General features: G+C 38.5%; 1 protein-coding gene across 1 annotated transcript in view; it reads left to right on the forward strand.

The window, feature by feature from the left end:
• Positions 1-15813, forward strand: part of GK5 (glycerol kinase 5) — a 76024-nt gene extending 60211 nt beyond the window's left edge. The window contains exons 12-16 of the mRNA XM_068975444.1: positions 2385-2479; positions 8866-8969; positions 9882-9941; positions 10820-10953; positions 14186-15813. Of these exons, the coding sequence (XP_068831545.1) occupies positions 2385-2479; positions 8866-8969; positions 9882-9941; positions 10820-10953; positions 14186-14331 (539 nt within the window). The 3' untranslated portion in view covers positions 14332-15813. The remainder of the gene's footprint in view (positions 1-2384; positions 2480-8865; positions 8970-9881; positions 9942-10819; positions 10954-14185) is intronic.
• Positions 15814-27044: the final 11231 nt, after the last annotated feature.

The following is a 27044-nucleotide window of genomic DNA, read 5'->3' on the forward strand; positions in this document are numbered from 1 at the left end:
GTTAGTCACTCAGTCGTGTCTGATTCTTTGCGACTCCATGGACTGTAGCCCTCCAGGCTCCTTTGTCCATGGGGTTTTCCAGCAAGAATAGTGGAATGGGTATTTGGGTTTTGGTTTCTCTCTCCTATTTGTTTTTGCAAAAACTTGAAAGTACAATATTTTTTCTCTCTCATTCAGGTAGAATGAAAAATCATTCAAAAAACAAGAACAAGGGGATTATTTCCCCACTCTCTGTTCTGTAGGAGACGCCTGACTCCTCCTCCTGCTCAAATCAGAAAGAGAGGGCTTCCTCAGAAGCTCTTTGTAATTACTCCCAGAGTGCAGACCCAAGTTTCAGGTTTCATGCTGTCCCTGGCTCTAGGACAGGAGATAGCAGAGAAAATAAAAAAGAGGAAACTCACTGCCGGTTTGGTGGTAGTCACAGTTTCCTGGTTGGACTGCCTGCTTATTCTTTTGTGTCCTCAGATAGCTCTGCTGTAATCCATCCAGGATTCCATCCAGGTGGCTTAGTTGCATTCAGTGGGAGAGACTGAGTGAAGTCTGTTTACTCCTAAAGACTTGCCGTCAAGAAGCTCATATGAGAACAGTTTAAGTAGAAGATTATTTAGAGAAATTCCTCAAGCAAGAACAGAATAACCAGTAAAGAATGTGAACAAACTAGATTTTTTTTTCCCCCTGTTTCCTTGTCTGTTATCAAAATCTTCCCTCAAACCAGCCATTTAGTATAGTTTCCACATCTTGATTTTAAAAGTTAGACATTTGGACATGATTTCTTAAATATATAGATTTTAAGAGCAGTATTTTCCTCTTCATATATTAGTTTTTGAAGTGTTATCTGGACATTTTGAACAAATGAATGTAACTTATGGATCTAAATAACTGTCATTTTGAGTAAAATTTGCAATAATTATTGAGCAGTCCATATTAATGTTAGTCTTATCACACGTGCATGCGTGCTCAGTCATGTCTGACTCTTTGCGGCCCCATGGACCATAGCCCACCAGGGTCCTCTAGTTTTGGGTTTTCCTAGTCAAAAATACTGGAGTGGGTTTCCATTTCCTTCTCCAGGGGATCAAACATGCATCTCCTGCACTGCAGTTTTATCATAAATGTTTCTTAATCTTCTGGTCTTTAATAAATTTTTCTTTATTACTGTGTAAGGCCAACAGTATTTATTATGACCAAGTCCTGATCCTTTTCATGTGATCTATGCTGTCATTCTCACATGCTTAGTCAGGAGTCACTTTACCAACAAATGTATCCAAATGGCCAATTGAAAAATATTTCAATTTCATTAGTTAACAGAGAAGTAAGAAATCAAGCTATTGTGCAATTCCAACTAATAGTGAAAATGAAAAGCATAGACAGTATCAATTGTTAGTAAGAATATAGAGTAACTGGAACTCTCATATGGCTGACAGGAGCCTTAAATTTTTTTTTTCTTTTTAAACCCACTTTGGAAAATGATTTGGCAATGTCTGATAAAGCTAATGTAAATATGAAAATCCTAGGACTCACAATTCCATCCCTTGGCATATAACAACCAGAAATATGTACATATTCTTACCAAAAGGAAGATACATGTATATTTAAAGTGGCTGTTTATATTAGCCAAAAACTGGAAACTACTTATATATATATATCAGTTGTAGAATAGTTGAATGAATTGTGTTTGGTGAGAATGAGTGAAGCACAGCTGCTTGTAACAAAATGAAGGAAGCTCACAAGCATGTTGTTGAACAAAAGCAATTGGTATCTTGATCTTGGTGTTGGCTTCCTGAGTGTATCCACACTGAAAATTCTTCCAGCTATATACTTAGGAGCTATTTGTCTTCCTATGTTCATCTTCTTATATTATATACTTCAGTAAAAATGTATACTAGATTAGATCTTGATTTATTTTTGTTTGTTTTATAAAGATTGACTTTTAGTATATGTATTACCAGCCCTTTATAGAACTCATTAGATAGAAGAGTTTTTCAGTTGACTCGCTTAGTTGTTATAGGTTGATATGGTTGACTGTTTTAGTCTTTAGAATATTTTTTTTAATGCCAAAAAACACATAGAATTGATTTTTAATCAGCCCAAAGATATTTAAATGAAAAACCAAGGCCTGCTCATACAAAGCCCATCTATGAGGGTCCTCTTTTTCTCTTACTCCTTCCATGGGCTGTAAACCTTTGCAGTGGGAGAACCCACTAACACTAGAGCTGCTTGCCTTTTTGTTGACCCTTTTAAGTGAGCAACCTTTCACATAATGTTTGTAGTAAATGTTGAAGCAGGTGAATGCTGGTCATGTAGCATAATTCTGTTGTCCCTCCTCAACCTCTTCGTTTTGTTTTAGGGTGTTTTTTTTTGGTTGTTGTTTGTTTTTGTTTTTGCAGATCTGTTCACAGATGCTGCTGAAACTGAAAAAATGGCCAAAAGCTTGGAAGATTCTGAAGGAGTTTATTTTGTTCCATCTTTTAGTGGATTGCAGGTATTTTTTTTTAAGTTAATTGCAATTATAAACATTTCCCTTTTCTTGTTGTTTAGCTGTTTAGTTGCTCATTCATGTCTGACTCTTTTGTAGCCCATGGACTGGAGCTCATAAGGCTCCTCAGTCCATGGGATTATCTTGGCAAGAATACTGGAGTGGGTTGCCATTTCCTCCCCCACGGGATCTTCCCACCCCAGGGATTGAACTCGCGTGTCAGTGTTTCCTGCATTGCAGGCATATTCTTTATTGCTGAGCCACCTGGGAAGCCCCTTCCCTCTTCTTACTCACACTTAATATTATATATCTGCCATTCCCTTACCTGAAACTGTGAGCACAGAACAGAACTAAGGGGGGAAAGGTACTTGCTAGGGCTGAGAAGTTGTGTTTTTTCTTTAATGATTATCAAGCTTTAAGTTTGTTACAGCGTGGTGTTTTTTAAACGGTGTTTTATTTCATTTTTATTTTGGGTGCACCATGTTGCATGCAGGATCTTAGTTCCCCAGCCAGTGTTGAACCTGTGCCCCCTGCATTGGGAGCCCAGTCCACACCACTGGACCATCAGGGAAATCCCGGAAGTTGGGTTTCGATCTGGCCTGACTTCCACAGGAGGGAAGAGCACATTCTCCTGGCTTCTGCTCAGAACTCCATCTCTGTGGAAACTGAGTTGGCAGGTTTATTATAGAACTTTTACATAAGACCCATGGTTACTTTATCATGACCAAAAATAGCCATTTCTCAGTGGGGGAAAATAGATCAGTAAATTGGCATCTTTACTTACAGGAGGTATACCACTGAGAATTGGAAAAGTAATGTTAAGGTATATACTACACCAATATTTTTCAGTTGTTTATAAGTTTCATTAACTTTTTTTTTTTTTTAATCAAAAGTTCTTTTGGTTAATTGTTGTGGTGTGGGATGTTGGTTACTTTGCCTAACTAAAAAGTGAGCTCAGTTTAGGGTTGATTTTATAATATTTAATTTTGTATTTAATTGAAAGATCTGTGATACTATCTTTAATTTTAGCATATTGTTACAAAGACTTTTAAATTATATAAACAAAATTCCTTTTGGGGGTGGGGAGGTGGAGTTGGTCTTTCTAATACTCCTCTAAATCTCTCCACTAAATATTTTCTCTTTCTAAAATTAAATTTCTCCTCCTTCTAGTCTCTTCCATACTCAAGCAATCAGTTACAAGAAACCCCAAATTTAAAAGTTTGGATGGGGACTTCCTTGGCAGTCCAGTGGTTAAGACTCCCCAGTTCCAGAGTGAGGGGCATGGGTTTGATCCCTGACTGGGAAACTAATATCCCTCATGCCATGCATCATAGCCTAGAAAACATAAGACCAAACAAAACAAAATAAAAGTTTGGATAATATAATGTAGAATCTGGTGAAAAAGAATTAGATAGAATTAGATCCAGGGTGGTTTTAAATCCCTAAAATTACCATATTTTCAAACTAGAGTTTTGTTTTTTTTTTTTAAACTAGAGTTTTAAATGAGCATTATTTTAATATCTGTGATAATTTCCTTCTGTATACTTTATCCTAAAAGACTAAGAGGTTATAGACTACATAAAGAGACTGTACTGCATCTTCTTCAGAGCAGTGCGAGGCACCTGATGATCATCCATGCTAGGACAGGGAGTGCAGAATATTTGTCTGATTGAGGTTTGAGGGGGAAGGTTAGATGAAGAGTTGTCATCAGCAAAGGGAGGGTTTAATTAGTTGACTGTGGGTCCTTCCCTTTTTGAAAAATGTGCTCTGGGACCTCACTGTGACTGTCTTGGCAGCTCTGTCTAACTTCTCTACCAACTCATATCCCTGTAAAAATAATATGAAATATATAATTAAAAACCCCCAAGTAACGCTAGAGTCCTAAAGATTAGACCCCACTATCACTCATATGGTCTTTAATTTTGTGTTGCTCACAAAGTATCCCTGTCCTGCCATGCGTGTAACCCGGCCGTGTGTTGCGGTGGCGTGGGGGAGGACCACACGACAGTTATTTCCTAATGTGACATGAAACTCTGAATTGGAAACTGAAAGTTAATTCAAACAATAGTGTGTTGATACTAAGCTGTTCGGAAGATAGTGGGGAGATCACGTATAAGCTGCCAGCATCAACAACTAGAGAAAATGCGGGCTAGGAGAATGGAAGGAAGAAAGGGTCATGTGTCTGTAATACTGCCTTTGATTTTAGAATACTGTTACAACTGCAGAGAGTGGAAGGCAAGATATGAAAGGCTCCTAATAACCTCAGGGGCGTCAGAGAAAGGGGCATTGGAGGAACTTCAAGGACAGACAAACGTGTGGGACAGCCACAGTAGGGAGTGGGCAAGAGGGGCTAGAGCATGAGGTTGGACACTGGGTGGCATTGATTGGTACAGCCGCTGTGGCTTTGTCTAGGGAGGGGGTTGCTAAACTAGAGCATCCCTCACAGATATCAGAGGCAAGCATCAGTCATCATTTACTTGATGCTAAAGTTACTGTGATGTTGGCCATACATAGTAGGGTGGACAGGACCTTGAGCTGAGTGCCAGTCTTCAGCAGATGAGTAGGCACGCTCCAGTGAGGGTTCTTAGATTTGCAAGGAATGGGCTTGCTTACCTCCACTCCCCCAAGGGGAGCTGTCTGTCCACACACTCCTGAGCACTGGGAATGGAGAGAAGTTAGCAGCTGACCTGGTAATTCTCAGCGTTCTTCTCTGTGATTTCCGTCTCCCTGTGGTTCTGCTTTTTTCTTCTCCTTACCAGCTTTGCTCTGTACCCTTTCTTCCTCATAGCTTCTGTTTATTGTCATTCATATCCTTCAACTTTCTGCCTTTTCACAGTTTGGAAATAAGTACAGCCTTCTTCCACCTTGTGCAATCTTTTCCCATCAGCTCCCTCTGAAGAGTTTGCTCGTTCACATTTCCAGGGGAGGAATCTGATTGGGCTTGTGTTTTCAAGCCTCGGTAGACTTTGGGTCAGTTGTGTTCATGCCCTGCAGTTGTGGTGGCAGCTTTAGGGGTTCAAAACACGGCTGCTTTAGGCAAGGATTCAAGTGGTTTGCTAAGACCTCCTCTCCCTGTGGCCAGCAGGGACTGTGAACTCCCCGCCTAGTTCTGTGATCACTGGGACGTCTGAGCCATGGAAAGGGAAAGGGAGGTAAAGCGTGATGTTGATACAGACCTTAGCAAACGCTGACAGCAGAGATACAGTGGCCGACAGTGGTCATGGGAGACTAGAACAGTGTCCCCCTGGTCCTGGGGTGTGGAAGCCTGAGGACCTGCCACTGAATGGCTGTGGTTGAAGCCATTTGTCCAGCCCAGAGCCAGGCTTGTTAGAGCAACCAACCACAAAATCAGTGGAAGACACATCTCAGAGTTACTTAAGGCTTAGGGGAGTTGATTTACAATGGAAGGGAATCTTGAGAAAGCATAGTGAAAGAGTTATGAAGAAATTGAGTAGTAGTGGGAAGGGTTTGAATAAGAAATGACAACTAAAATTAAAATTGTGAGAGGACGTCCCTGGCGCTCCAGGGATTTGGACTTCACCTTCCAGTGCAGAGTGTGTGGGTTTGAACCCTGGTCAGGGAACTAAGATGCTACATGCCTCACTGGCCAGAAAAAAACCAAGACATAAATATTAGAAGCAATATTGTAACATGTCAATAAAGACTTTTAAAATGGTCTTCATCAAAAAAAAAATCTTAAACTAAAAATTGTAGTGGCAGCTAACCTGTGAATATGTACTGTGTTTTGGGCACTGTCATAAATTCTTCACATGTGTTGTCTTATTTAATGCTCAGTAACTCAATAAGGTAGAAAATACTTGCATCACTCCATTCTGAAGCTGAGGAAACTGAGATTTGGAGCCGTTCTGTCACTTGGCAGACAAAGATTCTTTGGACAAGAATCCTTGTCTAAAGCAGCCATGTTTCACACCCCAGACTGGCAGCCTCACTCAGCCAGTGAGTGGCACAGCTAGCTTGTAGGACTCTGAAGTTCAAGTTCTTTTTTTTTTTGAAGTCCAAGTTCTTAACCACTCGGCCAGGCTGTTTCCTGGTGTAGCATAAAATACTCTTATAATATTTCTAAGGCAACTAGAGCCAGAGGAACTTACTTTTATGGTCTAGATTGACAAGGATAAGAGGCATGGGGGCATGAACCATCCTGCAAGCCCCCAGGAAATTAGGCTGAAGTTCCGCTGGGGACAAGGGCCTGCTGGGGCAGGTAGTCTGTGCCCCAGGCAGGAGTCTGCTGGTTTTGCTCAGGGAACCACACAGGACTTTGCTGAGTCCTGTTGTTCCTGGTCTGTTGATGGTTCTGGAGAGCTCCCTTGATGGGCTTGGCAGTGATAGATTGGAGGTGTGGCTGGAGGCTGTCTGCCCTGGCAAGATGTGATCAGGCCTTTTCAAAGGATCTTGTTTTTCCTGTTTTATCATCCCAAACAGAGATTCACTTGGATTAACAAATGCAGGGACGTTGTAACCTGTAAAGAAATTTTTAGATTTCCATGGAATTTATAACCCCTCAAGATGACTTATTACTAATGGTAAAATATGTTCATAGCTATTTGTACAAAAGTGATTTCAGGCCAGTTCTATCAAGATTTTATGTGGTATATTGGAAGAAGTCATTTTTATGCAAGAAAAAAACTGTAGTAAAGGAATTCCCTGACAGTCCAGGGAAATTTCACTGTCACGGGGTAGGTTCAATCCCTGGTGGGGGAACTGAAATCCCACAAGCCACGTGGTGTGCCCAAAAAATAAAAATAAAAAAATAGCATACTGTGCTGTACTTGGTCGTTCAGTCGTGTCCAACTCTTTGCGACCCCGTGGACTGTAGCCCACCAGGCTCTTCTGTCCATGGGGATTCTCCAAGCAAGAATACTGGAGTGGGTTGTCATGTCCTCCTCTAGGGCGTCTTCCCAACCCAGGGATCAAACCCAGGTCTCCCACATTGAAGGCGGGTTTTTTACCATCTGAGCCACCAGGGAAGCCCTAGCACATTACTAGGGGCTAATTGAACTGGTTGAGGCTGACCCATCTTTGTTTTACTGTCTTCTGTCATTTGGTATATAGACCAGCTTTAGTGTATGTCAACTTTTACTGTGTGAATCACCAAAATGTATTAATGATTGTGGAAAATTATCAAAATAAAATCACAGGAGGAGGAACATCTAGGTCATGGTAAAGATAAGATGTAAAGCAGAATTCCTTCAGTTGAGACATTAGGAAAAGCATTGCTTGTTCGTGGATTCAGCAGATGTGTATTGATCCCTTGTGAGGGGCAGGTGCAGTGCCAGGCCCCAGAGATACACGTGAACACGTCAGATGAGTTTCTGCCTGTGATGCTAACGGTGTAGCGGGGAAGAGGAAGTTTCAGCAAACACAGATACATGTGATGATGAACTGTGGCACGTGATATGAGGAGGAGTTACAGGATTCCTTAAAAAATGGATGGTGGGGCACCTGATCTAGTCTCTGCGATTAGAAGTTTTCCCAGAGGAAGCTGAGCCAAATTGTGGAAGGGGAGTAGGATTAACTAGTAGAAGGTGTGGTAGGAAGTTTTCCAGGTAAAGATGTGCCAGGCCCTGAAGTTAGAAGGTGCTTCTGGGCACCTTAATTTCCTGACAGCCCAGCCTGTCCCTCCATCATGACCTTGTGTGGGTGTGTTGGAACTGTTCTGTCTGTTCCCTTCCGAGATGGCGAGCTCTGACAGGGAACTCTGTGTTTTAGTTTCCTGTCTCAGAATCGTCTTGCATTTCTGGCGATGCGAAAATGAGTCCAAACTTCATCTGATGAATGCATAATTCCAGCTCAATTATGGCGTTTTCAAGGCAAATGTTAGGTTGAGTCGTTTCTGATGTTAGTCAATAATACTATGTAAACTAAGAAATAGAGTTTAGTTTGAAAGTCTGACACTATATTGGATATAAATTATGACACTGAAAAACACATTTTTTGCATTGTGGTTTTATTGAAGTCTTAACTTAGTATCTTCAAAAAGCCTTTCTACTTGGTAGACAATTTCAGTGTAAACACTTTACAGTTGGAGAAAAGGGGAAATACTAGCATTGCTTTTCATTTTCCTCATATATCTAGCTAAGCATTTCATAATTTATTACTCTGGGCTTCAAACCCTTTCCTTTGTACAGGCACAAACAGAAGATCCGACTCACAAATCTAATATCTGTGACTCAACCTTGCTTAAGTCCTATCAAAAAGTTATTTGAATAACTGACATAATTTGGGGGCTGTTGTTTATGTTAAAACTGTCTCTAAATAAGCATTCTTTTTTTCCTAAAATGGCTATATTTTTATTGTTTTAATATAATACACTTTCAAGTCTACAGATACAATTTAGAGCAATAATTATATATTCTTACTGTCTCCTACTTTAGGCTCCATTAAATGACCCCTGTGCGTGTGCCTCTTTCATGGGTTTGAAGCCTTCCACCAATAAATACCACCTTGTTCGAGCAATATTGGAGTCTATAGCTTTCAGGTACCACAACCTGCCCTAAACTACCCCCTCCTCATACAGTATTGCTGTTTCCCTTGATTAATTTCTACTAAACTAAATTAAATATTTTTTTAATTTTAATTCTTTATACCTTTAGTTTAATTCATACTGAATATGGCCCAGCTAGCTCAGTCAGTAGAGTATGAGACTCTTAATTCATACTACATGCTACAATCTATTCTTATTGCTATTTGCTATTTTTTTGCATCTTTTTTCCACAATTAATAGTACCAGTACCACTTTAGATTTGATATCTGAAAATTGAATGATTTTTAAAATATATAATTTATTATGAATAAAAAATTCAAAATTTGTACTTTGAAAAGTTTTTGTTTTCTGATTCATAAAGGAGAATCCTAACTAATAATGCTGCTGTGATACTCAAAGATTGACTCACCAAGACTATTCTTTCTGTATATTCCCTTTGGCCCTTTTGTTATGGGTCAGGTGTAGCTTATTAAAATTAAGAATGGAACTGTCATGAATGGATCTAATGGAACACTTGTAATGTTTACATTTTCTCTGATTATAAAATCATTATTTTTTATATTTTATGATTTTTTTAAAATGCCATCTATGGTGTGTCATCCATACCTAGTAAATGGATACTTGCTTTACATTTGTATTTGCAAGAATGGTAATAGATTAAATTCAATTCTGAAAGAAAAAGTATGTTCTCTTGTATCACAGTGAAAAACAGAAGGCCCTGAATCTCTTGCTTATTTGAGCATCTGTTATTGATGTCCAGTTAGCATAATATATTTAATGTTTTCTTTTGCATATTTTATAAATATCATGTAAATAAAACCACAGTTTTTACTATTTTAGACTGGAAAAAATAGAAAATTATTATGATATGAATTGTGTCTAAGTAGTTTCTTTTTTTTTAACTAGAAACAAACAGTTATATGAGATGATGCAGAAAGAGATCCATATTCCTGTAAGAAAAATCCGGTATGTACACTTTGTTTCTAAGAGATTTCATTAGAAATTAGAAATCAGTGCTAGCTGCTGTTGGTATTTTCATCATTATGATCATTCAGGATTTCAAAAAGAACATATGGTTACCTTCTTTGCAACAAAATTCTTGGTCATAGGAATTTGGAGAGGACGGAAAGCTAATTTTGGATTTAAGGAAAATATAGACCAATATGGAATTTGAGAGGCTCTTAGCACCTATATTGGAGAAGGCAATGGCAACCCACTCCAGTACTCTTGCCTGGAAAATCCCATGGATGGAGGAGCCTGGTAGGCTGCAGTCCATGGGGTCGTTAAGAGTTGACACGACTGAGCGACTTCACTTTCACGTTTCACTTTCACGCATTGGAGAAGGAAATGGCAACCCACTCCAGCGTTCTTGCCTGGAGAATCCCAGGGACGGCGGAGCCTGGTGGGCTGCCGTCTATGGGGTCGCACAGAGTTGGACACGACTGAAGCGACTTAGCAGCAGCAGCAGCAGTAGCACCTATATGTATATTATAAAAATCTTTAATGTTTCTTTTTTGAGTGTGTGGATATCTTTTTATTATGGAAGCTTCATGTATTTTTTGCCAGAATGTCCAAATGAATTTTTATGTTAGCTTAGTTCACTTGGTCACTAGTCGCAGGACAAGCCGGGCAGGTAGGAAAATTGATGGCAGGAACAAGGAAAATGTTTAAAAATTGTGATCTTCAGGTCAATGCTAAGTGACGTAATTTTGGAATTAAAAAGTTAAACTTTAAAAATAAAATCAAGGATCTAAACAAAGATGTGTGTATCTTTTTTAAAAAGAATAATAATGTTTTTATGCTTTTGTTACAGTAATTTATCTCCAATATCTTGCTCCCCACAGGGCAGATGGAGGAGTTTGTAAGAACAGTTTTATTATGCAGATGACTTCAGACCTGATTAATGAGACTATAGACAGACCCGTCCACGTTGATATGTCCTGCTCAGGCGCAGCTTCTCTAGCTGGCCTTGCTGTTGGTATGTGTGGGTTTTATGAAAATGAGAACTGTCTTGCAAAACCATTTCTTACAGATAGCATTTCTCCTCTCAAAGCACAAAATTGCACCAAAGATCTGGAAAGCCTTGGCGGCCATATACTCCATACATGCATACCCTTCACTCATAAAATACTCCTATGACCCGTACTCTTCTATGGTGGGTCTAGCTGCACCTCTTCCATTCTTGCTGCTCTCCTTCAGTGAGAAGTATGAAGCCAGGAAAATTAATTCTCACCTGCTCTGGTCTTTGTCTCTCTGGGTAAACTTTCTGATGCATTATTGTTGTTTAGCAGCTAAGTCCTATCCGACTCTTTTGCAACCCCATGGACTGTAGCCTGCTGGCTCCTCTATCCATGGGATTTCCCAGGCAAGAATACTGGAGTGGGTTGCAGTTTCCTTCTCAAGGGGATCTTCCTGACCCAGGGATTGAACTTGTGTCTCCTGCATTAGCAGGCAGGTTCTTTACCACTGAGCCACCAGGAAAGCCATCTTTGGTATTAGAAACCACTTTATTCTTCTATTTATTGAACATTTGTCTAGCTCCTGCTACCACAGTCACTGCTGGGACTAAAGTTTAAATGACACAGTCCCAGTTATGGGAGTCTCCATTGGGAACACTCAGGCAAACCAACCCATTATTATGTAATAAACCCAGTGAATAGCCGCCATATGAGGCAATAGGTGTAGGTTTTCCCAGAGGAGACAATGTATAGTTCAGTTTTGAAGGGGTTAGCACTCAGCCAGGTGAGGAGAGAATAGAGGGTGAGTGGTCCAATAGTGAAGGCAGTTCGTGCAAAGGTCCTGGCTCATTCTGGTGCTGATAGAATGAGAGCAAGAGGGGAGATTGAGGAGGTACAGATACGTCCAGTCACAGTGCCTCTTCCTAAAGAGGAGTTTGGACTTGATCTTGAATGCATAGGCGAGCCACTGAAGAATTTTAAGCAGAAGGATATGGATAGACCTACATTTGAACAGATTGCTTTGGCAACTAGTGTTTTCACTAATTAGTTGGGAGGCCAATTAGAGGGTTCCCTAGGGAGCAGGATGATGCTTGAGACTGTGGGAGTGCTTTCCTGTGTTCCTATATGGAAGGGAGGAGCGTTTGTACAAAACAAGATATCTTACACTTAAAAGTTTAGGCTATTATTTATTAATTAAAGTTACGGACCGAAAAAGCATCAAATCAAATTAAGGTCGTCTTAATCTTTATTCTACTAAAAATCTGTTATCTTGGAATAAAATTGAAACAGTTACTTTCATTTGTTCATTGATTGATGTTTGATTAATTCAAGTTGAAGAAAATAACTTTCCCTTAAATTATCATCGTCATTAAAAAATTTAAGTTCCTCTATATATTTCAACTCTTAAGTTTAATATAGTTGATGTTGTTTTTACTAATTTCACATGCCTAACTGAGCAAAATTAGAACTATAACAAGAAAAATGTTCTAAGTATGTAAACAACTCTTGAAAATTGGATAAATTAAGCTTATCATTACAGTAAGCCAAATGCTCATAAGCAAAATTGTTCTACACTTATCACCATATGAAACTAAGTATGTCAGAGTCTCTTGAAGCAGGCTACAGTCTGAGGTATAGCAAAGAGTTGGACACGATTGAGCACACACTACTACTAAATAAAAAACACAGGCAAATTATTCTCGCACGTAACATAGTGGCTTGAATGGTATTTACATCATCTGTATTTAATTTCAAAACAAAAAGATACTTTACTAGCTATAGGGAGCAGTTTTACCTTCTTGGAAAATCTGAAATTTCTTTCTTTTTTTTTTTTTTTAAATAATGATTACGTTATATTTATTTGGCTGTGTCAGGTCTTAACTGTGGCATGGGAACTCTCAGTTGCTGCATACGGGATCTAGTTCCCTGACCAGGGATCGAATGCAGGCCCCCTGCATTGGGAGGGCAGAATGTTAGCCACTGGACCACCAGAAAAGTCCTAGAAAATCTGAAATTTCTGATTGGATTATTTCTCTTTCAGAAAATTGAGACATGAAGGCTATGTAGATTCTCTGTATTTTCAAAATTCACCCAGAAACTGGGTGTGTTCAATACATATTTAATAAAAGAACTCTTAAAAATATATAAGAGTTGACTCATTGGAAAAGACACTGATGCTGGGCGGGATTGGGGGCAGGAGGAAAAGGGGACGACAGAGGATGAGATGGCTGGATGGTATCACTGACTCGATGGATGTGAGTTTGAGTGAACTCTGGGAGTTAGTGATGAACAGGGAGGCCTGGCGTGCTGCAATTCATGGGGTCGCAAAGAGTTGAACATGACTGAGCGACTGAACTGAACTGAACTGGAAAATATATATGCCTTTAAGTGTAAATAATAAATTCTGAAAATATGAATTTTAAGAACATATTTATTTTCATGACTCCTGCTAAGTCTCTTCAGTCGTGTCTGACTCTGTGTGACCCCATAGACTAGATTTATCCAATTGTGTAGTATACTAATAAAATTATTTCTAGTCTTTTAATGACTTCTATAAATTAATATCTTTAAATACAATCTAAAATGCTGACTTTGTAAATAGAAAGAATGTGACCTGACAGAAAACATTAGAAGAAAGCCTTGCATGAAATGCAAGAGTTTTAAAAAGAAACTATTTATTATATTAATTCCCAGTTTTTAATTTTATGCTTATCCTAGGGAATTGCTTCTTACTTCCAAGATATATGATAGAAATCTTAATTTAGGGAATTCCCTGGTGGTCGAGTGGTTAGGATTCAATGCTTTCATTGCCATGGGCCCGGGTTCAATCCCTGGTCAGGGAATTAAGGTCCTGTGCAAGTTGAGCAGCATGGCCAAAAAAAAATCTTAATTTATCTTTTTTTAAGAATTGTATATAAAGAAAGTATACTATTTCTTACTTGTTTTTTTTTCTTTCTTAATAACTAGTCATGAAATTAAATGATGGCAAGACATGGTTGTTCTAGAGATGATTTGGTGTCGTTCCATACAGAAATTACTCTGCTAGTTAGAAACCAAAAGATTTTTGTTAAATCCTAATGTATATTATTCCCAGGGATAGTCAATCTAACAAAGTTCAAAGCAACAAAAATTTTGAATTGTGTTTTAAAGTAGTGACTGTTTACCTTTGCACCAGTTCACATAGGTTTGTAGGTAAACTTTTTGGGCTCATTATTTGCCTTCAAACTTGAGAATAAATTTTTTCATCTATAGGGTTTTGGAGTGACAAGGAAGAGCTAAAGAAACTGAGGCAAAGTGAAATGGTTTTCAAGCCCCAGAAGAAATGGCAAGAATATGAAATGAATATGGGGAACTGGGTCAAAGCCGTGAAACGCTCCATGAATTGGTATAAGACATAACACTGGTGGAATGACTGAAACCACGGAGGGCTGATCATCGTGACGTGCAGCTGAGACAAAGCTCAGAAATAACAATGAGACCAACCGTGACCAAGAGAAGACTTAAACTGAGCTTTGCAACCCCAGAGAAAAAGCATTGCTTTTTGTAAAACAAAACAAAATACTCATTAAAAAAAAAAATCTAAACCTTGGTGAGAGATTGTACGGCAACGATACCTCAGAATTTCTGAATCTTCATTTTGTACCAAATTCCAAAGGACATTAGCCATTTCCAACCATGTTTTGACTCTCACGGGCCCTCCTCCTTTTTATACTGGGCCCGAATGAAAGTAATTGTTTACTGTCTGAGTTAATCGTTCCAGGTCAAGCATCATTCATGTTTTGTTGCAAAATGATGTGGAAAGTGTTCCCTTAATTCTTTAAAATTGAGTGAGCTACTCAAAGTCCATATAGATAAAAAGAAAATGAGGAAATGTGGAATTTTGAAACCTCATTATTTTTTGTTTAAAGCTGTAATTGTTCAATGTTGTATCCAATAGTAACTCAATACGTCTCTCTCAGACAGGCTTATTTGATGGCCAGTTGTTTCCTTTATTGAGCTTAAAGGCACTGCCTTAATTTTCCCTTGGTTAACTAAAATCTGAGCTTTTTTTATATAGTGCAAAACTCTGAAAAAAGATAATTTTAGTTAATAAAACCAAAAAGGTTATCGATTCATAAGGGACAAGAAAGTACTGGGCTGGCTAAAAGTTGCCATAACATTTTATGGAAAACCCCGAATGAACTTTTTGGCCAACCCAAATACTTCTCAGATAGCATTTCTTTCAAAAATTTCTGGCTGACGTATAACATCTCATTTTTTATAAAATGCAGGTAGTAAATATAAATCTTGCCTTTCTGCTCTTGTTCTTCATTTGTTGAGATGCTAGTGTAAACATCGTTTGTTTTCATTAAGTGCCTAGTTGACAGAGCTTCCTTTGAAGACAGTGCCCTAATTGATTGGCAACTCAAGAATTGCCTTCACTGGGGTGTTTTACTTGTGTGTTGGTGTCTTATTTTAGTCCAGTCTACTCATCTCACCAAGATCCCTGCTGACAGGAGATGCAAATACAGTTGTGCTAGTGACTGCCCCTTACGCACTGAGCTAGAGATCACAGGAAGCAGCAGGGAGAGGTCTCCATTGTCAAACTCTCTATAGAGACAGGGTTGAGGGGTGAGAGTTGTGAGAAGCTTCAGGCCAGGTGTAAAGTCATCCTAAGATAAGTTCATCCCCTTCCAGCATGATCTCATGTTATTTGCCCCTCCCTACTTATGGATTGGGTTCCTTTTTTTTTTTTTAATTGATTACAATGATCAATTAAATATAATTGATTTACAGTGTTGTTAGTTTCTGCTGTACAGTGAAGTGAATCAGCTGTCTGTATACATATATACATATATCCCCTTCCTCTTGACCTCCCTCCTTTCTCACCCCGTCCCGAGTTCCTTTTAGATTTGTAGCAATAATGTGTTTCCCTCTTAGTCAGGCTTTATCACATAAAGTGCTACAGTTACAGAGCTAGCTGCTAGATAATAATGTAATTAAAGAAGTGACTTTTTTTTTCTTTCTTTTTTAAATTTTAAATTCATTTTTAATTAAAGAATAATTGCTTTATAGAATTGTGTTGGTTTCTGCCAGACATCAACATGAGTCAAACACAGATATACGTATGTCCCCTCCCTTTGGAACCTCCCTCCCATCTTCCTCCCCATCCCACCCCTCTAAGTTGATCTCGAGCCCCAGTTTGAGTTCCAAGTTGTACAGCAAATTCCCATTGGCTGTTTATTTTCTATATGGTAATGAAGAAGTGACTTAGAGAATTTTGCTGTTGCTATCGCATATGTCCATTTCAGAGACAGATAGTGAAGTGAAAGTCACTCAGTCGTGTCCGACTCTTTCCAACTGTATAGTCCATGGAATTCTCCAGGCCAGAATACTGCAGTGGGTAGCCTTTCCCTTCTCCAGGGAAACTTCCCAACTCAGGGATTGAGCCCAGGTATCCCTCACTGTAGGCAGATTCTTTTGCATCTGAGCTATGAGGGAAACCCAAAATAGTCATAGTCAGAGACAGATAAGATCACAGATTTTGGATTTGAAAATATTTTTGTTAAACGAAGGTGTTTTGTTTACAGTAATAAATCAGCTCCCTTATGTAGATAATAATATTTTCATTCTGTTTCTCACATCCTTTTTTTTTCATTTTTACAAACTTAGTGACAAATTATAAGCTTTCTTATAGAAATCATTTGAAAGCTGCTCTATTGTTTTGCTATTCCTTATTGTCTCTGCTTTGCAGAGGGTATGATTTCCATAGGAAATAATTATCTTTTTGTATTAGGATATAATGCATTGTAATATTAACACCTAATTCTGGAAAATTCTGAAAGAGATGGGAATACCAGACCACCTGACCTGCCTCTTGAGAAACCTATATGCAGGTCAGGAAGCAACAGTTAGAACTGGACATGGAACAACAGACTGGTTCCAAATAGGGAAAGGAGTACATCAAGGCTGTATATTGTCACCCTGCTTATTTAACTTCTATGCAGAGTCATCATGAGAAACGCTAGGTTGGAAGAAGCACAAGCTGGAATCAAGACTGCCAGGAGAAATATCAATAACCTCAGATATGCAGATGACATCACCCTTATTGCAGAAAGTGAAGAGGAACTAAAAAGCCCCTTGATGAGAGTGAAAAAGTTGGGTTAAAGCTCAACATTCAGAAAACAAAGATCATGGCATCTGGTCCCATCACTTCATGGGAAATAGATGGGGAAACAGTGGAAACAGTGTCAGACTTTATTTTGGGGGGCTCCAAAATCACTGCAGATGGTGATAGCAGCCATGAAATTAAAAGACGCTTACTCCTTGGAAGGAAAGTTATGACCAACCTAGATAGCATATTCAAAAGCAGAGACATTACTTTGCCAACAAAGGTCCATCTAGTCAAGGCTATGGTTTTTCCAGTAGTCATGTATGGATGTGAGAGTTGGAGTGTGAAGAAAGCTGAGCGCCGAAGAACTGATGCTTTTGAACTGTGGTGTTGGAAAAGACTCTTGAGAGTCCCTTGGACTGCAAGGGGATCCAACCAGTTCATTCTAAAGGACCTGGGATTTCTTTGGAAGGACTGATGCTAAAGCTGAAACTCCAGTACTTTGGCCACCTCATGTGAAGAGTTGACTCATTGGAAAAGACTCTGATGCTTTAGAGGGATTGGGGGCAGGAGGAGAAGGGGACGACAGAGGATGAGATGGCTGGATGGCATCACCAACTCGATGGACATGACTCTGAGTGAAGTCTGGGAGTTGGTGATGGACAGGGAGGCCTGGCATGCTGCGATTCATGGGGTTGCAGAGTCAGACACGACTAAGCGACTGAACTGGACTGAACTGAAGTGTTTGTTAGCTTATTTATTTTCCACATTATTCTTTCTTATCATAAAATCACAAAATAAAAGAGAAATATATTTTAATAATGGGCACAGGAAAATAATTTTGAATATCTTTGACTGGAAATGAAAATCGCTTCAAAAATCACTAGGTTTTTTCTTCTGTTAGTTTAGAAGCTAATCTTTTATTTTTAGTATTCCTGGCTTTTTTTTCTTAGGAATGGAGTTTGTTTAATCTTTTGTCAGATTTGATCTAAATTACAAACGTGACCACATTGGCTTCTGTGGCTCTACAAGCTGTTGATTCAAAATCAATTGAGCAAAAAATTGTCCCATCTTTCTAGTTTATTTTTCATATGTATGCTGATAATTGAAGTTAAAACTGTTTCTGTGCTAATATTTCTCAGCTTGTTTTATTTCCTCACTATGGATCTATCAGATATTTTTAGAACTGTAGCTATCTTGTCAAGGAGGAGAATCTTACTGTACAGTCCTTCTTAAAGTGGTTCTAAACGCTTTTATACTCTAGACTTACTGATTTAAAAATTTTTTAATATCCAACCATGCCTTGGTTTCTCAGCCTCAGCATCATTGACATTTGAGGACAGATAATTCTTTGTTTTGGGGTGCTGTGTATTATACGATGTTTAGTAGCAGATCTCTGAGCTTCACCCTCTAGCATCTCTCTATGGCCAAATGTCTCCAGCATTGCCAAATGTGCCTGGGAGACAAATTACCCCAGCTGAGAACCTCTGAGGTAGGCTGCTGGAAGAAAATGCAGTGTCTGCCCTCCTTTCCTCTCTGCTTCATTGTTACCTTAGGAAATGCTTGTTAACGAAAAGAAGTGATACTAACTTAAAATAAATAGCGGTTCTTCTTTGTTGCTTAATAAGGCGGGGGAAAATGTCATGTTGTAGTTGTCTTCTGCTGTTTTTACCCACCTACCCTCACCCCCATGTCTGTAGTCTCCGTGGTCTTAATGGTGGGTTGATGACTTCAGTATAGAGTTAATGTAGCCGCCAGGTCATCTTTGATTTGATCTGCCTTTTGTTTGCTTTTCATCTCTGAACAAAGGGGATGAATTCTCTTTTATCTGCCTTTGTGCAAGCCTCTACCACACTAGAAGTTCCCTGCAAGCAGAACCCATATCTGCTTCCACAGAACTTAACTCTGTGTCTTCCTATTCATGGGGTGAATTTTTACTTTGTGTTCATACGTGCCACTTTTTTTTTACCTATACATTTTATCCTTGATGTTACATATGTGTATTGACAGGGAGCGGCTTCTGTTTGTTACAGTAAACTATGTTTTTTTGGATTAAGAAGGTCTCCTTTATTATGGACATGAGTTTGAGTGAACTCCGGGAGTTGGTGATGGACAGGGAGGCCTGGCGTGCTGCGATTCATGGGGTCGCAAAGAGTCGGACAAGACTGAGAGACTGAACTGAACTGAACTGAACTTTATTATGAGAGCTATTAATAGAATCTTCATAGTGTTTATTTTAAAATTCTTATGTTTATATATTTGCATATCTATTTGTGTAGGGATACACATCCATAAATACACATGTTAACTTTCTAAGGTACAACTGAAACTTTTTTTTTTTAACTGAAGCATTTCTATTCACAGGTTTTGTGTATTTACCTGCAGATGACTAACACATAGAATCTGAGGAATGCCAAACACTCTCATATTAGAGGGAAGAAACTTCAGAAATAGCCCCTTTTGCAAGGCATTTATACTGAGGACCAGTTTTTAATTAAAAATAATTTAGCCCAGGAGTTTGGCAGTAATTTTAAAACTCTTTGAGGAGGGCCATAGCTGGACCCTGGTGTTCCTCAACTTTAAGTAATTTAAAATAATCTCAGAGATAGCTTAGAAGGCTTGAGTCTACCCTGGAGGATTCTACCCTTTGGGAAATTTATATTCTGTTTCTCAATTAGAATTAAAAGCCTGAAACACACCCTGGACCTATTTGGTCCCATAGTCCTCATCCCGCATACCCAGGTCATCTGGTTCAAACCAGCCTAAAGGGATAGCCCCGAAGAAGCGAAACAGGCCATGGAGAATCACATTGTCTTTTTTTCAAGTTGTGGATCCTCATAGCTGTAAATATGTTGGCACCAGCATCTATTGTGAGTCACTGGCCATTTTGTCACCATACTCCCATGGGACGATTCAGGGATGATCATGGGAATGGAAATGATAGAGTCAGGAACCTGCCAAATAAGATGTTTTTAAAATTTGCTATTATTCTATTTTCATTGTATTTCCTCCCCACATTACGTTGCATTTGGTTTATTAAAACGGCTGTGTCTGTACAGATATCTCTATTGGTAAGGAAATACATGATAAGACTTCCAATTTAAATGAGCCATATCTTTACAAGAAACTGCCAAACTGTTTTCCAGAGTAGCTGTACCATTTTACATTCCCACCAGAAATGTATGAGTGATCAACTCTCTACTCACCAGCATTTGATATTGTCACCACTTTTTACTTTAGCCACTTTGATGAAGATGTGTTTAACTCAGTGTGGATTGAATTTGCATTTCCCTAATTAATAATAATGTTGAACATCTTTTCATGTGCTCTTTTGCCATCTGTTTATCTGCCAGTGAAATGTCTGTCCATATCTTTTGTCCATTTGCTAATTGGGTTCTTTGCTAAATGAGCCATATCTTTAAGGGAATATCTTTTTTAAAAATTAAAAAAAAATCATTCCAATGACTTAAGTCACTAAGTAGCATTTTCAAATTCTCCTGGGCAAAAATGTATATAGTATTTGAACATGATTTTATAATGTACTGAGCAGAAGAACTTTCATATTCTTTTCATACTTATTATATAGTGTGATACTAATACTATATAATAGCAAAATAGTTTTAAAGATACCTCAGTTAGAAGGTTAAATATACAAACACATGTCTTGAACATAGCTATCATAATGTTAAAATATTCTTTATTTTAAATAAGCTGACTTGTGTAAATGTTTCAGAATGATTTTGTGGAAAACTAATTAGAACTTTCCTATTTGTGCAAGACAGTTATAATATCCCAATTCATCTGTATCAGTAAATGTATCATTTTATTTTTCTGATGTTCTTTATGAACTTCATAGTTTTATTAAATAGTCATGGAAAACCTCACAAATCATTGTTAAAACCTATAGATGAAATTGAGAATGCAGAATAAAGAGAATCTTTTTCATGTATATGTGAATTTTCCCCTTACCTTTTTGTCTGTTTTTAACTTTGGATTCATTTAAAAATTTTACCTGGAAATTCTTATTTAATATTATTTCCTGTTTTGGTTTCTGCACATTAAGTATGTCACAGAAGAATAAGCATATGTTAACTTCAGTTGTGACTCAAGGTAAGTTTGGTCTCGTGTTTTCCTTTTAACTAAAAGAAAAATTGGGGCTTAATATGGTTAGAGAAGAAAGGTTTTCTGTAACTCTGCCTCTTTAGATACTGTTTAGACTTACTCTACATTCTACTTTCTTGCACAAAGGAAATTGCTAGAGAAGAGATGTAATTTTTTTGTAGTGGGAAAAAGATGATATAGTCTCTTGTGAAAAATATACTGTATCCTTAAAAGTTTAGGAAATTTTAAAATAACTGGAGGAAACAATTTCAAAGGCTAATATGATGGAATTAACCTAGCAGCTCTTAAAAATCCATTGTGAAAATTATTATTAAAATTATTTCAAAAGTTATAATAAAACAGTGAGTGATGATCTGTCATATTATGTATTAAAGCCATTTTTTTAAATGTTTCTCTGTTGCTTCACATATGTACACATAAGTAGCGATATCCCGATGATCGTGGTGGAGGATTCATCAGACAAATCTAGAGTCTATTCCCTGATGGAAGTGGAGCCCTGGTTCATTCTGCAGTAGGAATTTTGAAGGACGATAAACATTCAGTTATTAGAAGAAAGGAAGGGGTTTGTTTTTTGTTGTTGTTCGAGTCATACTAGTTTGATAAAGAGGGCAAGGAAGGGGGAGATACGTGGAGCTGACTTTTCTGAAATTCATGTGACTATAAATTACACTAAAATTATTTTTAAAGAATGTGACTGTAAAAGATATTGTAGGAAAAATTTAATGAAAATGATAGGGAGTAATAGTTTTTTTCCTGTTTAGAAACAACCCATTAAGAGGTGGAAAATATAAGGCAATTATCGTGTGTGTGTGTTAGAGAGTCACTCATTAGTGTCTGACTCTTTGGGACCCCATGGATGGTAGCCCACCAGGCTCCTCTGTCCATGGATTTTCCCAGACAAGAGTACTGGAGCGGATTGCCAGTTTTCTTCTCCAAGGGATCTTCCTGACCCAAGGGTAGAACCTGCATCTCCCGCGTTGGCAGGTGGGTTGTTTACCGCTGTGCCACCTAGGCCGTTGTTCAGTCGCTGAGTTGTGTCTGATTCTTTGACTGCAGCATGCCAGGCTCCTCCATCCTTCACTATCTCTTAGAGTTTGCTCAAATTCATGTCCATTCAGTCTGTGATGCTGTCTAGCCTTCCATCTCTTCCTCTGTTGTCCCCTTCTCCTTTTGCTGTCAAACTTTCCCAACATCAGGTCTTTTCCAATGAGTGGCCACCTCTTCGCATAAGGTGGCCAAAGTCCTGGAGCTTCGGCTTCTGCATCAATCCTTCCAGGGAATATTCAGGGTTGATTTCCTTTAGAATTGACAGAGAAAGGAAGGGCTACACATGTCTAAGATCATCAGACTACTGACTTGATGCATAGTTTATTGCATGTCAGTTTCACCTTAATACCGCAGGAGGGGAAAAGTCTTGCTACTCCCATATGCTATTGAGACCAGCAGCCTCTGGGTCACCAGAGTTCTTTTCACAAAAGGTGCACTGCAGGCCTCACTCCAGATCTACTGGAACAGAATCTGTTTAAAATCTAAGATTCCCTAGTATTTAGAACTTTTTTTTTTTAATTGAAGTATAGTTGATTTCTACTACTTAGTTTTCTAACTTTTTATTTTGAAATAATTGTAGACTTACAGGAAAGTTCTAAAAGTATTAATAGTACGCAGAGTTCTTCTGTCCCCCCGCTTCTCCTAATTTACATCTTATATAACTAATTGCTCAAAATGGGAAATTCACACTGATACAGTAGTATAAAGTAATCTACAGACCTTACCTGAATTTGTTGGTTGTCCAACTATTGTCCTTTTTCTGGCCCAGGATTCAATCCAGGATCTGACATTTCATTTAATTTTCCTGTCTTCTTAATCTCTGGCAGTCTGTGACTGCCTAGTCTCTCTTTCCTGAACTTTAGATTTTTTAAGAACACTGGTAGTTATTTTATAAGATGGCCCTCCATTTAGGTTGGCCTGATATTTTCTTCTGATTAGGTTAAGGTTCTGAATTTTTGTTAGAATCCTGCAGAAGTGATATCCATGGCCTCAGTGCATCCTATCAGGAAGACATCAGTATGTCTTATTATTGTTGTTAACCTTGTTCCTTTGGTGAAGAGGGTGCCTGCCAGGTTTTTCCATCATAAGTTTACTATTTTCTCCTTTGCAGTTAAGAATCTTGTTAGGAGGGACTTCCCTGGTGGTCTAGTGCTAAGACCTCATGCTCCCATTGCAGGGGGCCTGGGTTCAATCCCTGATCAGGGAACTAGATCCCACATGCTGCAACTGAAAGTTCTCATGCCACTACTAAGGCCCATCACAGTCAAATAAATAAATATATATATATATATTTAAAGAATCTTGTGAGAAGATACTTTTAGACCATGTAAATTTTCTGTTTCCCATCACAGTTCACTTACTAGTTTTAACTTCCATGGATGCTTCTTGTCTGCAACAATGATTCTTGTACTATTTGCCTATTATTGGGAGTTTTCTATTTCCACTTCCATTATTTCTTTACATTTATTCATTGGAATTCTACTGTAAGGGAAAGCTGTTGCCTGTTCTCCATTTATTATTCAATTATTTATATCATTATTGGTCACCTCTTGCCCCATTCCACATCCTCTTAGCCCACATCTTTATTCCAGTTGTAGCAATCCGCTACCCAAGTGTAACATGAACACACCTTACTTTACCATATCTCTGGTTTCCTGAGCTGGAATTTCTCTGCCTCCCAGCTTGGAATACTCATTTAAACTCATCCTGTCGTTTTTCACCCCTGGTTAAGTCTGGAGTGCTAGAGAGTTGCTACCATATGACTAATGTGTAAACAATGGGGACAGGAGCCAGTGTATAAATATACCTCTCTCTATTAGTTAGCAGATATAATAGTATGCATCTGCTAATCCCAACCTCCCACTCCCTCCCTCCCCTACCCCCTTAGAAACCACAGGTCTGTTCTCTATAGCTGTGAATCTATTTCTTTTTCATAGATAAGTTCCTTTGTGTCCTATTTTAGATTCCACATATAAGTGATGTCACATGCTATTTGTTTTTCTCTCACTTCACCTAATAGGTCCACCCATGTTACTGCAGATGGCATTATTTAATTCCTTTTTTTTTGGCTGAGTAATATTCCATTGTAGACAGGTACCACATCTTCTTTATCCATTCTTCTGTTGATGGACATTTAGTTTGTTTCCATGTCTTGGTTTTTGTAAATAGTGCCGCTATGAACATAGAGGTGCATGTATCTTTTTGAATTACAGTTCTATCCAGATATATGCCCAGGAGTGGGACTGCTGGATCATATTATCATTATTTCTTATACCTCATGTTTTTAGGACATACCTCTATGTTTTTGGGGCTTCCCTGGTGGTGCAGAGGTTAAAGCGTCTGCCTGCAATGTGGGAGACCTGGATTTGATTCCTGGGTCGGGAAGATCCCCTGGAGAAGGAAATGGCAACCCACTCCAGTATTCTTGCCTGGAGAATCCCATGGACGGAGGAGCTTGGTGGGCTACAGTCCACGGGTGGCAAAGAGTCGGACACGACTGAGCGACTTTGCTTTCACTTTCACTTCTATGTTTTTAGGACAAGTAAAATTTTATCCTAAAAATAATTTTGGGTTTGATATTAAGAAGAGGTTACTTTTACTAATGATGACTGTGAAATCTTTCCACTGAACAAACCAAGTCATTCCAGAAATGTAATAAGGAGAAAGTTGTGTCCCTCACTAAAGAAATTCCAGGGCTTTGATTCCACTCTGCCCTTTTAATGTGAGTAAAGGGCATATAATAGGACTGTCTCTGGAAGACAAGGCCTTGATGTAACACATTGTTCTCTTAAGGGTTATTTCCTTTGTTTGTCACTGGATGGATTAGATGTGAAAACAGCATGTTAAAAAAAAAAAGCCATATCTGCAACTGCGAAAGTCTAGATAACTATGGATCTTTGTGAATGGCGAAAAGGGATCAGGAAGGACCTTGTCACTCAGAATGTAGCGTCTGATGAAGCAGTTGGAGATTTGTTGGAAATGCAGATTCTACACCCCACCTCGGACCTGCTGATCTAGAGTATGAATTTTAATAAAATCTCTAAGTGATTCCTGGGCACATTAAAGTTTGAGAGGCACTGGTCCAGGAGCCATATAGCTCCACCTACTGAAAGCAGTACCCAGCCCCAGGAGAGAGGCAGCACAGACAGTTTCCTCAGGTTCAACTCTTAACAGATCTCTTTCATGGCTGGGGTTTGTTGGGCCACAAATTTACAAGTTTTTATTTTTTTATATTTTAATTTATTTTACGTATGTATGTATGTATGTATGTTTGTTTCCTCTTTCCAAATGTGCTAGGCTGTGGCACTCTCATCCATTCAATAAAAACTTACTGAGCTTCCCTAAGGCACTGACGACATTGTAGTGAATAGGATGTATATGTGTGTGTGTTTAGTCGCTTTTAAGTCGTGTCCGACTCTTTGCGGCCCCATGGACTGTAGCCCACCAGGCTCCCCTGTCCATGGGATCTCCCAGGCAAGGGTATTGGAGTGGGTTGATATTCCCTTCTCCAAGGGATCTTCCTGACTCAGGGATAGAACCTGCATTTCCAGCATTGCAGGCAGATTCTTTACCACTGAGTCACCAGAGAAGCCCAGTGAATAGGATGACAGAGCTCCAAATTGCAAGGAACTTGCAGTCTAACAAGGGCTTCCCTGGTACTAAATGATACAGGACACAGGTACTAAATGAGTAATTGCAAGTTTCATAAATGTTAGACAATTTTATGGGCAAAGAGCTGGAGTCAGAGGAAGCTTTTCTAGAGTGTTGTTTCAGCTTAGATGAGAAAGCATGTGTCGATGAGCTGTGGGTGAACTGGGGGATTATTCTACACACAGTGAACACCTATGAAGAAAGGAAGTTCTTTGGACATTTATGTGTGTATTTCCAGTACCTGGCACTGTTGTTGTATAATAAGTGCTTAGTAAGTGTTTGCGGAATCGATAAGTGTTCTGTGATGTTTCAAACATCTACTCTCCTTCCTTGGAGATAGTGGATGCTTTATTTTCCTTTTCAAAGGAAATCAGATCTTTTAGTGGGGAAATGAGAAGGAAGAGAGAAAGCTGACTGTTGTGCAAATTGCTAAACTGAAGCTGTGAGTGGGAATGAAAAATTGATTTACATGAATTTTCCTCCCTGAAGCAACTTGACAATTTATTCTGTTCTGGAGAATTTTCAGTTTTTGGCTTCAAAATCAAGCTGTTCCTTATTCTGAATTTCTTGGCCTGCTGTGAAACTAGCATTTAGTGTCTTTTACAGCATACCCTGATTAGGTCATGGAAATTCACAGCTAGATCAAACCAGTATATGGAAAATTTGAAACCTGCATGCCCACTTTACCTCATGGTATCGGAAGCTGTTATGAAACACTGACTTTTAAAGCATTTTTTTTCCAAAAGCACTATTATCAAATGACCATAATAATCATTATTTATTGAACACTTACTATATGTATTACATAGCAAAACCCTCATATTAACTCTACAGGAAACATAAAAATTGCCAAATATTAACAATTTCATATGGTTTAACTTAATATCATCTTCAGACTCTTACCTTAAAAATTTACAGAAGTTAGAGAATCACTGAATCCATAGCCTTACTCCAATATTTAGAGAGTTGTCTTCATAGATAAAAAGATTCCAAACATAATGTTTAATATATTATACTTACTTCATTATGTATTAAATAAAGCAATTTTATTCAATTAAAAAAAGATTCCAAGGTACTCTTCCTAAATTAACATCCACCACTTCCCCCTCCCCCATTAGCCCAAGCACAGCCATGCATCTATTAATACTTTTTGGATTATTTATACATTATACTGAGGTGGTTTACAATCCAGCTCTCCTG

This window comes from Capricornis sumatraensis, chromosome 1, assembly GCF_032405125.1.
Source record: "Capricornis sumatraensis isolate serow.1 chromosome 1, serow.2, whole genome shotgun sequence".
Classification (NCBI taxonomy): Eukaryota; Metazoa; Chordata; class Mammalia; order Artiodactyla; family Bovidae; genus Capricornis; species Capricornis sumatraensis.